The sequence below is a fragment of the Amorphotheca resinae genome (assembly GCF_003019875.1).
Source record: "Amorphotheca resinae ATCC 22711 unplaced genomic scaffold M430scaffold_7, whole genome shotgun sequence".
Taxonomy (NCBI): domain Eukaryota; kingdom Fungi; phylum Ascomycota; class Leotiomycetes; order Helotiales; family Amorphothecaceae; genus Amorphotheca; species Amorphotheca resinae.
In genome coordinates this window covers 1,272,170-1,285,178 of record NW_020194477.1, presented here as the reverse complement: position 1 = coordinate 1,285,178, position 13,009 = coordinate 1,272,170, and the positions used below count along the sequence as shown (strand labels likewise).

The window sequence follows — 13,009 nt, the reverse complement described above, 5'->3', positions numbered from 1 at the left end:
TATCCACCGCGGTCCTGCTTATCGTCTGTCGATAGCCATTGATTTGCCCCAAGGTACCCCATGCCCTAGGTACATCAGGGATCCAGCACTTTAACCTACAGAGCGCCGAGCACACACAGGGCACAGGGCACAGGTGAAGTAGTAGTTGTCTGCGCTTACACCTCTCCCACCGCCATCAGGGTAAACAGCCCCCTTTATCCCATGCTCATCATCGGGGAACTCGGGCCTGAAGCTCTGCCTTCTCACTGCTCGAGGGATACAGGCGAAACGTCTCAAGTCAAGATTCAGAAGGCCCTTTGCCGCGGGCCTTGGTCATTGGGCCTCACATCGACCGTGTGTGACAAAACTCGCGGCTTCTTTACCAAACCTTGCCCTTGCTTTCCACTGTACAACTGTACCTACATGTGCATGAACCAACGTGGTGTTGTGCAAACGGGCGGTAACATGTTGCTCGGGTGGCTGATCAGAGTTGTGGAGATTCTCTACCCGCGTTACGATCTGCCTTAGCTATACTCCACTGTTTAAATCAGTTCCCTTCTAAGCCAAACAAGCTAATCTTGACGTCTCCTTGATCTGAACAACATTCTGTTGATGAGCGTCAATCTGTCTGTTCCCTCAAGCAGGCACCAAGTTTGGACTGCTGTCTCAAAGCCTACCTAGATGTCGTCTCACTAAACCTATCGGCAGCCACCACGGATATGGTTGGCTTTCCTCGCTCCGAAGAGTTGGCAATGCTGCATTTTCCGCCTCAGACACACTGATCAGTCCAGCCTATAGGCGGTGTTGCAACAAGCCCGACGAACACTCAGGCCGCGAATCCATAAGCATCCTCCGGACGATAGGCCTCTTCCCCGATCCCTGTCTTCGGCACGTACCAACGACATGACGTGAAGGGATCTCCAAATTCCCTTCGAGATGGTCCCCAACGGAAAGTCTACAACTTCTTCCATACCTTAGGAGGCACCTTCGGGATCTCAAAAGAAGATTGGGATCTCGTTATCGACGTTTTGCAGGCCAATCCGGACGAGATTCACTGCTGGATGAGCTTCTTTAGCACTCATCGCTGTACCCCTGACCCCCCGCGGAAAGCTTCCAGCGACGTTCGCTCCACGACAGACTATCAGAAACCCAGAGGTTCGAGGACGTCATTCATACCACAAGCCGGCTATATATATACCTCTTCCCACTTATCACTGCTATACTCGATTGAAATGGATTCAAGATAATAGCGACACCATCCGTGATATGCTAGAGTATTTCTATTCCCAAGCCCGAGTTCTCCCCGGACCTTGCAGAACCATCGCTCTACGACTGGACGCCGACCACGCAGAGGAGTGGTATAGCAGCATTGCTACAAACACAGCAGCAAGGCCCATCTATGGAACGTCAGCCCTCCTTATTCTTCACCCCCTACTGTTCGCATTGCTCAAACCATATTCATATGCATTGCCTTCCCCTATCTCGCGTATACATTAGTAAAGGAGCGTAGGGCTACTTCTTGTGCCTATCTACCATAACATATCTAGGATCTCGGCCGCCTTACATACTACAACTCACTGATCCAAGAAGCCCAAACATGGCCACCTAATCAACATCTATCAGATACAGGGCTGGTTTGAAACTCACTCTGGAGCACTCGTTATTGACTTCCTGGGGTTCAGGAGAATCTACATTTTGGCCTTGGTCTTTGATTCAAGAAACTTTTTTGTTTTATTTCTGGATACTAGCAGCAAGTAGCATTTTTAGTCTAGTAGCTTTCCCTGCTACCCGTACGTATATCTTAGCCTTACACGCCCGGAAAGAAAAAAGAGATATGAAACGCCATGACTTGACTTGCAGAGCTTTGTGACGCGCACGAAAAGCAACCTTTCTGTGCCCAAGTCGTCAAGAATAATCCCCATTCTCGCATCTTTCCACTCCCATCATCCCAATCGCAAACCCCCCACGGAGAAGAAAGAAAAAAGAATGGGAAATCACGTAATAGTACAAGACAGACAGACAGACAGATAGACTCGCCCACTCCCTCCTTTCCTACCGTCCATAACTAGCTCTCAGCGCCATCAACTGCGCCCTATCGGCGGGCGGCAGACTATCGATCAGCTCCTGCGGCATAGCCAGGACCTGCTGCATGAGGGCGTCGGAATCGGGGAGTGCCTGGGGCTGGGGTGGCGGCGGGGCGCGCGCGGGCGGGGGCGCATACGCGGGGTTCTGCACGGGCGGCGTGCCCATCTGCATGCCCAGCTGGCCGCTCATATGGGGCGGCGGCGGGGGGTATCCGGGGGGGTATCCATAAGCGGCAGCAGGAGGAGGAGGAGGAGGTTGTTGGGGCTGGGCGGCGTCGACGACGGAGGCGAGGGCGTCGGTGGAGACGAGACCCATGAGGAGGAGGGCTTGGAAGATGGCGTAGGAGAGCTGCGGAGCTTGGTGCAGGAGCTCGGTCGCTTTGGCGGGGTCGGTGGAGGTTAGGGTCTTCATCTGCGAGAGCACGTCGAGGAGTTGGGCGGGGGGGAGTGTGTTCAGCGTGCGGGAGATGGCGTCGGGGCAGTTGAGGCCCGGAGGGAGGTCGACGCCGATGGGGAGAGGGGGGAGGGTGGAGGTGTTAGGTTGGGGAGGCGGGTTGGAGAGCCCGTTGGAGGGGAGGGGCGTGTGTTGGTAGTTTGATGGTGTGGACTGTTAGAAGTGGTTAGTAGGAAGCTCGAGGGATATATATGTATATATAGAAGTAAAGCTCACGTTTTCGTCATCCCCGCCATCGTTTGAAAAGTCCACGCGCAGTTTTCGATTCATGATCTCGAAGTCATTGAGGTTCCGTACTGCGGATGCTGCTGAATCTGTTGAAGGGGGAGGCGTCAGCTGGGTCGCGCGAGGGAGGAGAGACAATCAAGAGAACGGACCTGCGTCTGGGTATTCTGCGAATCCGAAGCCTTTTGGCCGGCCAGTTTCGCGATCATAGACAAGTCGGAAGGAGACGACCTTGCCTGCGCTGCTGAAGATATCGACGATCTGCTCTTCGGTGAGGCCTAGACATGCGTGAGCGTCGTCGTCGTGGCGAGCTTGGGGAAGGGTTCGAATTACCATAGGGGATGTTCCCCACGAAGACAGACTTTGAAGGGGGTTTCGACATCTTTTGGAGTGAGCGACTGTGTCGATCTGGATGGTGCAAGAAAGAGGGGGACGGGAACAAGATCACAGGGAGCTCGCGACCAGATCTCAGGAATGAGGATCACTGTCGTCACCTTCAATTTTCTTGGGGAGATTGGCACAGAAGTCTTTGGAAAAAGTGGTTCTGGCTATTCTAATCCACCAGCCCGTCCTCAATATGCCCGACGTACTTTTCTTCACCCTTTGTGACAAGTTCCCCTGCACTTCATGCGCGATCGCAGAGTTCGATTGAGGTTGATATCGTTACGCGCGCCTAAATTTTGCGGAGTTTAGCGCGATGACAACGGGCTAAGCTCTTTTCGTGAGGTTGCTCTTCAATACTTTCGAGTCTCGACCCAAGTCGTCAACATCTCCCCCAAATCCCCATCTCGCAACGACGGGACGACTCTCGACATTCTGCAAAGATGTCCCACCCACAGGACGCATGGAAGCAGCTTCAGAGGATGGCCAATAGGGCCGGAGCCGGCGGAGGCGGACCTTCACCAAAGGGCATTGCCGGAGGTCTCGGTGGAACCATCCTCCTCGGAGGAGCTCTCTGGGTCGCCAGCAATTCCCTTTTCAACGTCGACGGTGGTCACAGAGCTATCAAATATACCAGAATAGGTGGCGTGGGCTCTCAGATCTATAATGAAGGCATGGCGCCCTTTTTGAGATCCCTTCGACCTCGGCATCGCAACTAACGTTCGAGCTTCACAGGAACGCATTTCAGGATCCCTTGGTTCGAAACACCCATAGATTACGATGTCCGAGCGAAGCCACGTAACGTTGCGTCCCTCACCGGAACCAAGGATCTTCAGATGGTCAATATTACTTGCCGTGTGCTCTCCAGACCCCGAATCGATGCCCTTCCCCAGATCTACCGAACACTAGGCACAGACTACGACGAGCGAGTCCTACCTTCGATTGTCAACGAGGTGCTGAAGAGTGTGGTTGCGCAGTTCAATGCTAGTCAGTTGATTACCCAGCGTGAGAATGTCGCAAGATTGGTCCGGGAAAATTTGTCGAAGCGTGCGGCGAGATTCAACATCCTGCTTGATGATGTTTCTCTGACGGTGCGTTCGTCCGACGGTTCACAGTTGAGCATATACTGATACATTCTAGCACCTTGCTTTCTCCCCCGAGTTTACAGCTGCTGTTGAAGCTAAGCAAGTCGCCCAACAAGAAGCCCAACGTGCAGCATTCGTTGTCGACAAGGCCCGCCAAGAGAAGCAAGCTATGGTCGTCCGAGCCCAGGGTGAAGCACGGTCTGCCGAGCTGATTGGAGATGCCATCAAGAAGAGCCGATCATATGTTGATTTGAAGAGGATTGAGAACGCGAGAGCCATTGCACAGATCCTGCAAGAGGCTGGTGGAAGGAACAAGCTGTACTTGGACTCGGAGGGTTTGGGTTTGAATGTGTCGGAGGCTTTTGAGGACAAATCGAAGAAATAAGGGTGTTGGTAATGTAAAAGGAACTCTCCACTGTATTCAAATCGGGCTGTGTATTTTATAAAATGAGAGGTACCTTTGATTCTCCCAGGCGTCGGAGCCAGAAGCACAAGTCAGTCCACTTTGCATCCTTTATTCGCTCTGGGCTCCTTCTATTCAGTTCAATTGGTAAGTCTCCTCCCCTTCTATCATCAAACTTCGTGGCCAGTTACAGCCATCCAAAGACCTTAAATCTCCCACACATCTGACTAGACTGGTATTACTACGTCTGAATGTGTCATTCGCTTGCCTCCTTCACATTGCATGTCCACCGAGCCTGGATTGTACTTGAGGACAGGTACCTGGGGTGATCCGGAAGAATGGGTTGCGGCTCCACCATACAACTTTAGACTGAATCATTGAGTTGGGGTTTGAACAGGGGTACTATCGTCGGGACAATGAAGTCCAGGATTGGCCATATGAACAAGAACGGCATCAGATGATCGAATATAGAACTATCGACCTTTTATCACTTCGAAAAGATTACGAGGGAGACTCGGGATAAACTCGCGGGATCACAATGCCCCAAATTGCCTATGGCATCGCAAGCAATGATGTCTACTACACCATCGATTCCCTGATCCAACAGCTCGTCAATATCAAAAATGAAACGGGGGTGTTCCTCTTAAAGCTCGACGGGCGGGTAATCGACACAAAAGGTTGGAATAGCTGGGAATGGACCCACGGTATCGGGCTCTACGGCTTATGGAAATACCACACCCTCACAGACTCCACCTCCTGCCTAGAAATCATCGAGGCCTTGTTCGCCGCCCGCTTGGTTCGCTGAGGGCGGCACGACGAAGAACGTCAACACCATGGCTGCGAAGCTGCCAGGCTCTGACACGATACCAAGAGCCTAATGGACTATGGCGGACGCTGATCGACCATCCCATTTGCGAAGGCTCACACGCGGAAAGTTCTGCCACGGCAGGATTTGCGCTCGGGATGTTGAAGGCGCTGCGATTGCGATATATACGCAGTGAGGAGTATAGAGAGTCGGCGGTCAGGGCTGGGAAGGCGGTGCTGGCGAATATTAATGCGCTGGGGGAGCTCACAGATGTGAGTTCTGGGACGGTGATGGGACATATGTTTCAGCATTATAAGGATATTGAGAGGACGATATGGCTTTTTGGGGGAGGGGAGGGGGGGGGGGGTTGAGGTTAAATTGAGACCGAGTTAATATTTTCATGAAATACGTGGTTCTAGCTACTGGTATAGGGCGGGTCTAGAGATGCGCGGTATAAATCTAGCAGAGTATCTCGATCAAGGAGGGTTGGGCTTTCTTGCCGGAGCAAGAGGAGAATAACTGTCGGTTATCTATCTGCCTTGAATACCTATAGGTAGTTTCATGCCACAAACAGCATTTTAAGTACCTAGCGAAAGAAAAGGCAAACCCTGACACACTTCTTCTCTCCAACTAGCCGAAAGGTTATGGAAACGACGCTCATTGAAACAACAACGAAAGCGTCAAGTGAGCTAGCTATCATATCTGGATCCAGAATATATAGCGGTTGTTGCATCGAAGAGAAACACGTGGACAGCCAGGACGGATCATGACCAGCGTTGGATCTTCCTCTCAAGTCATGGATGCCAATTTCTCAAAGCCTTTCGTCAACGCCCAGCGGCCTGTGAAATCCCCTTCTAGTGAAGGCCAGGTCGCAACACATAGATCCCAATATCGGGCCTGTTCTGTGCCTTCATGCCCGGCTCGGCCGTACTCTCTCGCGCAATGAGGTTTTACCTTCCGCATCCTTTCGCCCAGCGCTCCGAGACAAGCCCCAGCGTCGCTTTGAGACCGCCGCCCCCGACATCTGCAACGTGATACGGGAGTTCTGCGGTCCTCCACAAGGGAGAATCTGGAGAAGAGAAGGACCGACAGATTCCATACCAGGGCAATGTCTTTCCTCCCCCGCATTCGTCCAGATCGCGGGGCTTTTGCCCTTTCGGTCACGAGACGCGAATCCCGGCTGATCCATGGCCCTTCCCGCTGAGCTTGTTCAGACGACACCTGGTGATAAACTGGCAAAGGCACGTCGCGACTGTCGCGGGCGTTACCCTCCTCATGACCTAGGCTTTCCCACTCGTGCGCCACTTGACACCGAAGGGTGGCTAAGACGCGAACTTCTGGTTCTAGAAATGGCACTGTTATTGGCCTACGAACGAACTTGACCAGAGATCCAGATTCAGATCGTCCTGCTGCAAAGTAGTATTTGTTGACCAGAAGACATCCATATGGTCACCACCAAAAGGGCCGCAACTGTCTAGTGGCACGTCGTCAAATACTTCTGGAAAGAAGATGGAGAAGATGTCTATTCAGAGCTACGGAACACACACCTATGATCCCAACGACCTTTCATGATGCCGTCTTTTTGCTCACATGTCTTCTCGGCAGTAACGTTACCAACATCTAATAGGGCCGCTGTTGCTACCCTGCCCATGATTCTGCAGACTTTCCCATGCGTCTGCCCCCTAAACTCATGATGTATCGGACATACCCTCCACCGATGATATGGCCCCGAGCCTGGAAGATCTTGTCTTCACCTTGTTCATCAGGCCTTTGTTATATCCAATCAATTAGCCTAGTATGGACCGAGTTCACAAATGATCGAGTCTTTTATTATTGATTTTACCCTGCACTATGTTGAAGATGCGAGGCGGCAATATGAAGTCTCCTAGATGATAAATAAGTGAAGCCTATTCTCCTTCTATCGTGTTCTTTTGTTTCCTTTCATCATCTCCATTCTTGATACCCAGTCATAATGAAGTTATCCTGGGGCTTTTTGACGTGCTTGGGTCTAGTGTCCCAGGCTTCTTCACAGTCTTATTGGTATGAAACAATTGCACACCAGGGCGTATCCCCATACAACCCACAAGGATCGGCCTACCAAGTTTTCAGAAACGTCAAGGCATTTGGTGCCAAAGGTAGATATGTCGTAGCTGTCTCGCAATTCGTGATGGTGCCGCTAATCTCTCATAGGCGACGGAGTGACTGATGACACAGCTGCTATCAATGCTGCCATTTCTAGCGGCTCACGTTGCGTGGAGGGCCCTCCGCCTGGTGGCTGTCAGTCCAGTACTACTTCACCAGCAGTAGTATACTTCCCGGAAGGCACATATCTGATCTCCTCGTCCATTTTACCATACTATTTCACACAGCTCATCGGCAATCCAAATGCTATGCCAGTATTGAAGGCCACTGCTAGTTTTAGCGGACTTGGCCTTATAGACGCAGATCCATATGGGTCATCTGTCCCCGACTATGTAACCACCAACGTCTTCTACCGACAAATCAGGAACTTCGTCTTCGATACAACCAATGTTGCTTCAGGCACACAAGTTAGGGGAATTCATTGGCCCACGTCCCAGGCGACCAGTCTGCAGAACTGTGTCTTCCAGCTTAGCCAGGCGAGTGGAAATCAACACCAGGGTGTCTTCATTGAGAACGGTCGGTATTATTATATTGCGTGCGGTCCTTACTGACTGATTTACAGGCTCTGGCGGCTTTCTCACCGATCTGGTCTTTTATGGCGGATCTCCAGCTATGAGCATTGGGTCTCAACAATTCACATCTAGAAACCTCACGTTCCATAAGTAAGTCTCTAGTACTTCCCATGAGAAATCCACCTGACTTGAAACCAGTTCCGTTACTGCTATTTCCCAGTTGTGGGATTGGGGGTGGACGTACATTGGTCTCTCGATCAACAATTGTGGAACTGGGCTCGATATATCTGCAACAGGAACCGTAAATGGTGTTGCAAATGGCTTAGAAGTCGGTTCCGTGACATTGATCGACAGTACCATCAGTAACACTCCTATTGGTATCCGCACCTCCAGGGCCAGCGGGACATATCCTGAGACAGGAGGAAGCCTAGCGCTCGAAAACGTGGTACTTACTAACGTTCCAACTGCCGTCCAAGGTCCTTCTGGAGTCTCTCTGGCAGGAACTACGGGTACAATGACCATTGGTGCTTACGTTGAGGGCAATTCGTATAGTGCAAGTTCCACCACTCCCACTACTATTGCTGGGACTGTTTCGGCTTTCCCTCGGCCAGCGTCTCTCCTCTCTGGGAGCGATTACTACACACGCTCCAAGCCTCAATACCAGAATCTTGCTGTCTCTCAATTCTCTAGCGTCCGCACTGCTGGGGCAAGAGGAGATGGAGTCACTGATGATTCAGCCGCAATCCAGTCCATCATCACGTCCGCGACAGCCGCTGGCAATATAGTATATTTTGATGCTGGAATCTACAAGGTCACGACAACTATTTATATACCTCCTGGAGCCAAGCTTGTTGGAGAGACGTACCCAGTTATCATGGGTTCAGGCTCATACTTCTCAGATGTCAACAACCCACAACCTGTGGTGCGAGTCGGATCTACAGCTGGGGAAAGCGGTGTCGTTGAATGGTCCGACATGATAGTCTCCACGCAGGGTGCCGCCTCGGGTGCTATCTTGATTGAATGGAATCTTGCCTCCCCTGCTGCGACACCGTCAGGCATGTGGGATGTTCACACGCGAATTGGTGGCTACGCTGGAAGCGACCTGCAGGTTGCTCAGTGTGCTGTTGGGGCAGCTCAACCCAACACCAATTGCATTGCCGCGTTTCAGTCGATGCACATTACGCCTATTGGAAGCGGAGTATATATGGAAAATGTGTGGCTGTGGTCAGCGGATCATGACATTGACGACTCTCAAGACACCCAAATCACTGTCTATAGCGGCCGTGGTCTTTTAATCGAAAGTAGTACAGGCAACGTCTGGCTGTAAGTTTTCCATCCTTGTATCTGGTACCTCTCTAATCATCGGCAGAATTGGCACGGCCGTCGAGCATCATACGCTATATCAATACCAATTTACCAACACACAAAATGTTTTCATGGGCTTTATCCAGACCGAGACTCCGTAAGTAACTCCCCCCTCCATCACTCTCTAGCCCACCAAAGTTAATTTCACAAGGTACTATCAACCTTCACCCGAGGCCACCTCACCCTTCAGTCCCGTAGTTTCCCGAAACGACCCCGATTTTGGCGTCTATTGCGCCGGGAGACCCTCCACCTGTAATGACGCCTGGGCCCTCAGGATTCTGTCCTCCCACGACATGCTGGTCTATGGAGCGGGACTGTATTCCTTCTTCGACAACTATAGCACTGACTGTTCAGCCCACAACGCTACCGTATATAACGAGGTCTGCCAGACACAGATTTTTGGCATCGATGAAGGCGGTAGTAGTGAGACCTATTCTGGCAGTACCGTCTATATATATGGTTTGAATACGCTCGGGAGTGTGAGCATGATTGACAGGGATGGGACAAGTATCGCTGCTCAGAGCGCCAATACGAATATGTATACAGAGATTGTTGCTATGTATGTTACTTAGCATCCTGTAGATATTGGGGAGAGATAGTAGAAGTATGTTTCTGAGATATTGGGTAAATTAAGGAAACTAGGAATTCATATCGAGCTTTCAGAACGGTTTCCCTTCAAGCCTGTTCAAGCATTGAAACTACCTGGGTGGTTGACTGAAACTCAGCATCCGAACTTGCCCCAAAACATAGAAGAAGATACAATGAGAAGTAAAGCAGAACAAAGAAGTGAAAATCAAAGAAGCGAAGGAAGAAATGAAACAAAATATAAACTGCTTGATAAGTACTGCCTTCGATCAGCTCCCCCCGTGCCCTTCCGCCATCGGCCGCCGGAAGAACTGTAGACCCGACCTCCGGCAGCCGACGATTCTCCGAAACAATCAACCATCAAGATGTCTTCCGGGCTCTCTTAGAGCCTTCCATCCCTCTCCTGTTCCCACGGTGAAGCAATCCACAGCACCGTCCCACGACACAAGACACCCCGTTCTTAAGCATCTAGACAGCAACCCTCGCCACCCGTCACCATGTTAATCAAGTAAGATACTCCCCCGCCTTGGAGAGCGCCATGGAGCTGACGAGACGGAAAAGGGTCCGCACTTTGACTGGCAAGGAGATCGAGCTTGATATTGAAGCTGATTATAAGGTGCGTCACCTCTTCCTCCCTCCTCTTAATTTTCTATGCTTCTTTGCCTTTCAGTCTCTTATAGCAGGAGGGGATAGAAACTGATATCTTAACGGTGCTAGGTCGCTCAAATCAAGGAGAAGGTCGAGGAGAAGGAAGGTATCCCACCCGTACAACAGCGTTTGATCTTCGGCGGTAAACAGATGTACGTCCCCCCTCCCATCTCTCTCTTACATTTCAAAACCCGCTCGATCAAGTAGCCGGCCACACGAGCCATCAAGGAAATGGCATGTTCGCAACTATCTATCTATCTACCTACCCCACTACTACCCCGCCATCCCGTCCCGAAAAAGACAGAAGGAAAGAAGCTAACCCACTGCGCGCTCAGGGTCGACGACAAGACAGCAGCAGATTACAACCTCGAGGGCGGTGCCACGCTGCACTTGGTTCTCGCTCTACGCGGCGGCTGCGCGCCCTCCTCCTCCTCCTCCTAACCCCGCGAATCAATCCCGTCCGTCCCAATCTCTGAAACCCCCTCGCGCGCGCAGCACTGGAAAGAAGAGGATGGCGACACCGCTATAGCGGGTTTTTATGGAGGGCCGCGCGCGACGTATGCATGGATACTGCTACTGCTGTGGCTGGTTCTGATGGCGGGCAGGCTTATGCAAATTTTATCTTCCCGCTTCTCGTTCTGCGCTTCTTTCATGATGAGATGCCGGCATGATGGCGTGGGGGGCTCGGGGCGTTCCGTTTGTTCTCTTTTTTTTTTACTTACCTTACCTTATCACTTGCACGCATGCGGGGCTGGTTGATCATGATGCATCTCTAGTCTTAGGGTGTGATGGTGACATGAGGGGGCCGGATTTGTTGAATCTAGGCTTTTGTGTGAATTGCTGAAGCGTTTCATATTGTTTCTGATGCATGTGACTCTTCTTCCTTGTGAATATGCCTTTCCATTTCTCATCTACCTATCCATATATGCCCTAGCATTACGCCATATGTCCAACCCGAAGCACTCCTCAATATTCCTAAACTCCTCCTTTCATGCCCGTTAATTCATGGCGAAAATCGTTAGATGGAAGAAAAAGGGGAAAAAAAAATATAGCAAACTATCTATCTATTCCTCGGCCTCTTGGTCGCTGATCGATTGAAGATATCCACCTCGGCCTTCCTTCTCATGAGGACTGGTGGTGGTGGCTTCCTCTCCGCGCGGCTCGGACTCGGACTCCTGGATCGGGGTGCGGGATTCGGGCGCGTTGCAGGAGAGGATCCGGAAGGTTTGGGACGGCTGACGATAGAGGATATGTAATCTGAGGGTTTGGAGGGGTTGGTGGATGATGATGATAATGATGGAGGTTGGCGGGAGGTAGGCCGCTCGGTAGAAGGTGTGGGGCGAGATGACGAGGAGCTGGCTCTTGCGATCGGTCTGGACGAGGAGGAGGCTGGACGTGATGTGGAGGAAGTGAGGTGTCGCGGGTCGAAGAGATCATCCAAATCATCTCCTCCATCCTCTTCGTCGGAGGAGCCTACCAGAGTCACGCCCTCTGTTGTGGAATTCTTAGGTGGACTCATCCCAGCCTGAATCGCCGAGAGTCTCTTCTCCCTCTCTTCTAGACTCGGCCCAGTAATACCGCCTGTGATGTTGTTCCCCGCCGCCGGATTCTTCTTTCTCGACAGGATCCTGATCGCGGGCTGCACCGCCTTCTTATACTCGTTCACCATTCCTGCAGGTGCTTTCCTGACCTGCCCCGCTCGTGCTGTCAATTCGTGCGTCGGCTTCGCCAACTTGCTTCTCTGGCTAATCTCCTTCGCCTCCCTCCTGGCCCTCGTAAGCACACTCTTCCCGTCCGTCATCTTGGTCTTGGACCCAGCGCTCCAAACCAGACTACTCGGTCCTTCCTTCTTGAACAGCCCTGTTCTCTTACCAATCGGCACGCCCCCGTTATTAGCAAGCATCCGCGGGTCCCTGGGCACCTTCGGCAGGGCCCTCAAATCTACCACCTTCGAGACGTTCGTCTCCTTCTTCTTCTTGAGCTGCCCCATCGAAGCCCTGAGGATCTCCTCGTCCCTTGCTATCTCGCGCTCCTGCTCCCTTTTGTACTTTAGGTATACTTCGTACCATTTCAGCGGGTTCTTGGGAGCGTAATTCTTCTGCTCCCAGTTGACGAAGTCGCGCGCAATAAAGGCGCGCCAGAGCTCGGCGTCCTCGCCTCGAATCTGGGGCGAATGGGTTTCGATTTCATGGAGCTGGGCGGGGGACTCGAGCCGCAGCAGCACGGGGCGGATTTTCCAGTACTCAAAGTCGCCAACATCGTTTAAGCCTGGATGTGGTTAGTGAGACTCGGATTGGGGGGGAGAGGAGGGGGGGGGGGGGGGGGGCGGGCGGCGGAGGGA

General features: G+C 51.9%; 7 protein-coding genes across 7 annotated transcripts in view; 4 read left to right on the top strand and 3 right to left on the bottom strand.

Annotated features, from left to right (window-relative positions):
- Nucleotides 1-1,679: 1,679 nt before the first annotated feature.
- Nucleotides 1,680-3,370, bottom strand: M430DRAFT_67223 (hypothetical protein). Its single transcript, XM_024869276.1, has 4 exons — nucleotides 3,076-3,370; nucleotides 2,895-3,020; nucleotides 2,734-2,831; nucleotides 1,680-2,670 (listed from the first exon to the last, which is right to left on the bottom strand). Exons 1-4 carry the CDS (start codon nucleotides 3,122-3,124, stop codon nucleotides 2,032-2,034), a joined length of 912 nt encoding a protein of 303 aa, XP_024720413.1. The 5' UTR covers nucleotides 3,125-3,370; the 3' UTR covers nucleotides 1,680-2,031.
- A 196-nt stretch (nucleotides 3,371-3,566) lies between these two features.
- Nucleotides 3,567-4,593, top strand: M430DRAFT_51231 (hypothetical protein; the record flags this gene model as incomplete). Its single annotated transcript, XM_024868198.1, has 3 exons — nucleotides 3,567-3,795; nucleotides 3,859-4,214; nucleotides 4,264-4,593. 3 exons carry the CDS (start codon nucleotides 3,567-3,569, stop codon nucleotides 4,591-4,593), a joined length of 915 nt encoding a protein of 304 aa, XP_024720412.1.
- A 202-nt stretch (nucleotides 4,594-4,795) lies between these two features.
- On the top strand, nucleotides 4,796-5,847 carry M430DRAFT_59297 (glycoside hydrolase family 105 protein; the record flags this gene model as incomplete). Its single annotated transcript, XM_024868788.1, has 3 exons — nucleotides 4,796-5,407; nucleotides 5,464-5,688; nucleotides 5,836-5,847. The coding sequence occupies exons 1-3, from the start codon at nucleotides 5,150-5,152 to the stop codon at nucleotides 5,845-5,847; spliced, it is 495 nt and encodes a 164-aa protein (XP_024720411.1). The 5' UTR covers nucleotides 4,796-5,149.
- Nucleotides 5,848-6,205: 358 nt separating this feature from the next.
- M430DRAFT_276714 (hypothetical protein) lies at nucleotides 6,206-7,067 on the bottom strand (the record flags this gene model as incomplete). Its single annotated transcript, XM_024865687.1, has 3 exons — nucleotides 6,206-6,759; nucleotides 6,795-6,890; nucleotides 7,007-7,067. 3 exons carry the CDS (start codon nucleotides 7,065-7,067, stop codon nucleotides 6,206-6,208), a joined length of 711 nt encoding a protein of 236 aa, XP_024720410.1.
- A 313-nt stretch (nucleotides 7,068-7,380) lies between these two features.
- On the top strand, nucleotides 7,381-10,134 carry M430DRAFT_141407 (glycoside hydrolase family 55 protein). Its single transcript, XM_024862711.1, has 6 exons — nucleotides 7,381-7,551; nucleotides 7,607-8,074; nucleotides 8,121-8,220; nucleotides 8,269-9,393; nucleotides 9,440-9,532; nucleotides 9,587-10,134. Exons 1-6 carry the CDS (start codon nucleotides 7,389-7,391, stop codon nucleotides 10,005-10,007), a joined length of 2,370 nt encoding a protein of 789 aa, XP_024720409.1. The 5' UTR covers nucleotides 7,381-7,388; the 3' UTR covers nucleotides 10,008-10,134.
- Nucleotides 10,135-10,434: 300 nt separating this feature from the next.
- M430DRAFT_141404 (hypothetical protein) lies at nucleotides 10,435-11,477 on the top strand. Its single transcript, XM_024862710.1, has 4 exons — nucleotides 10,435-10,528; nucleotides 10,582-10,636; nucleotides 10,738-10,820; nucleotides 11,004-11,477. Exons 1-4 carry the CDS (start codon nucleotides 10,518-10,520, stop codon nucleotides 11,107-11,109), a joined length of 255 nt encoding a protein of 84 aa, XP_024720408.1. The 5' UTR covers nucleotides 10,435-10,517; the 3' UTR covers nucleotides 11,110-11,477.
- Nucleotides 11,433-13,009, bottom strand: part of M430DRAFT_59295 (hypothetical protein) — a 2,215-nt gene continuing 638 nt past the window's right edge. Inside the window, exon 2 of the mRNA XM_024868787.1 lies at nucleotides 11,433-12,936. Coding sequence (XP_024720407.1) covers nucleotides 11,729-12,936 — 1,208 coding nt within the window. The 3' untranslated portion in view covers nucleotides 11,433-11,728. The remainder of the gene's footprint in view (nucleotides 12,937-13,009) is intronic.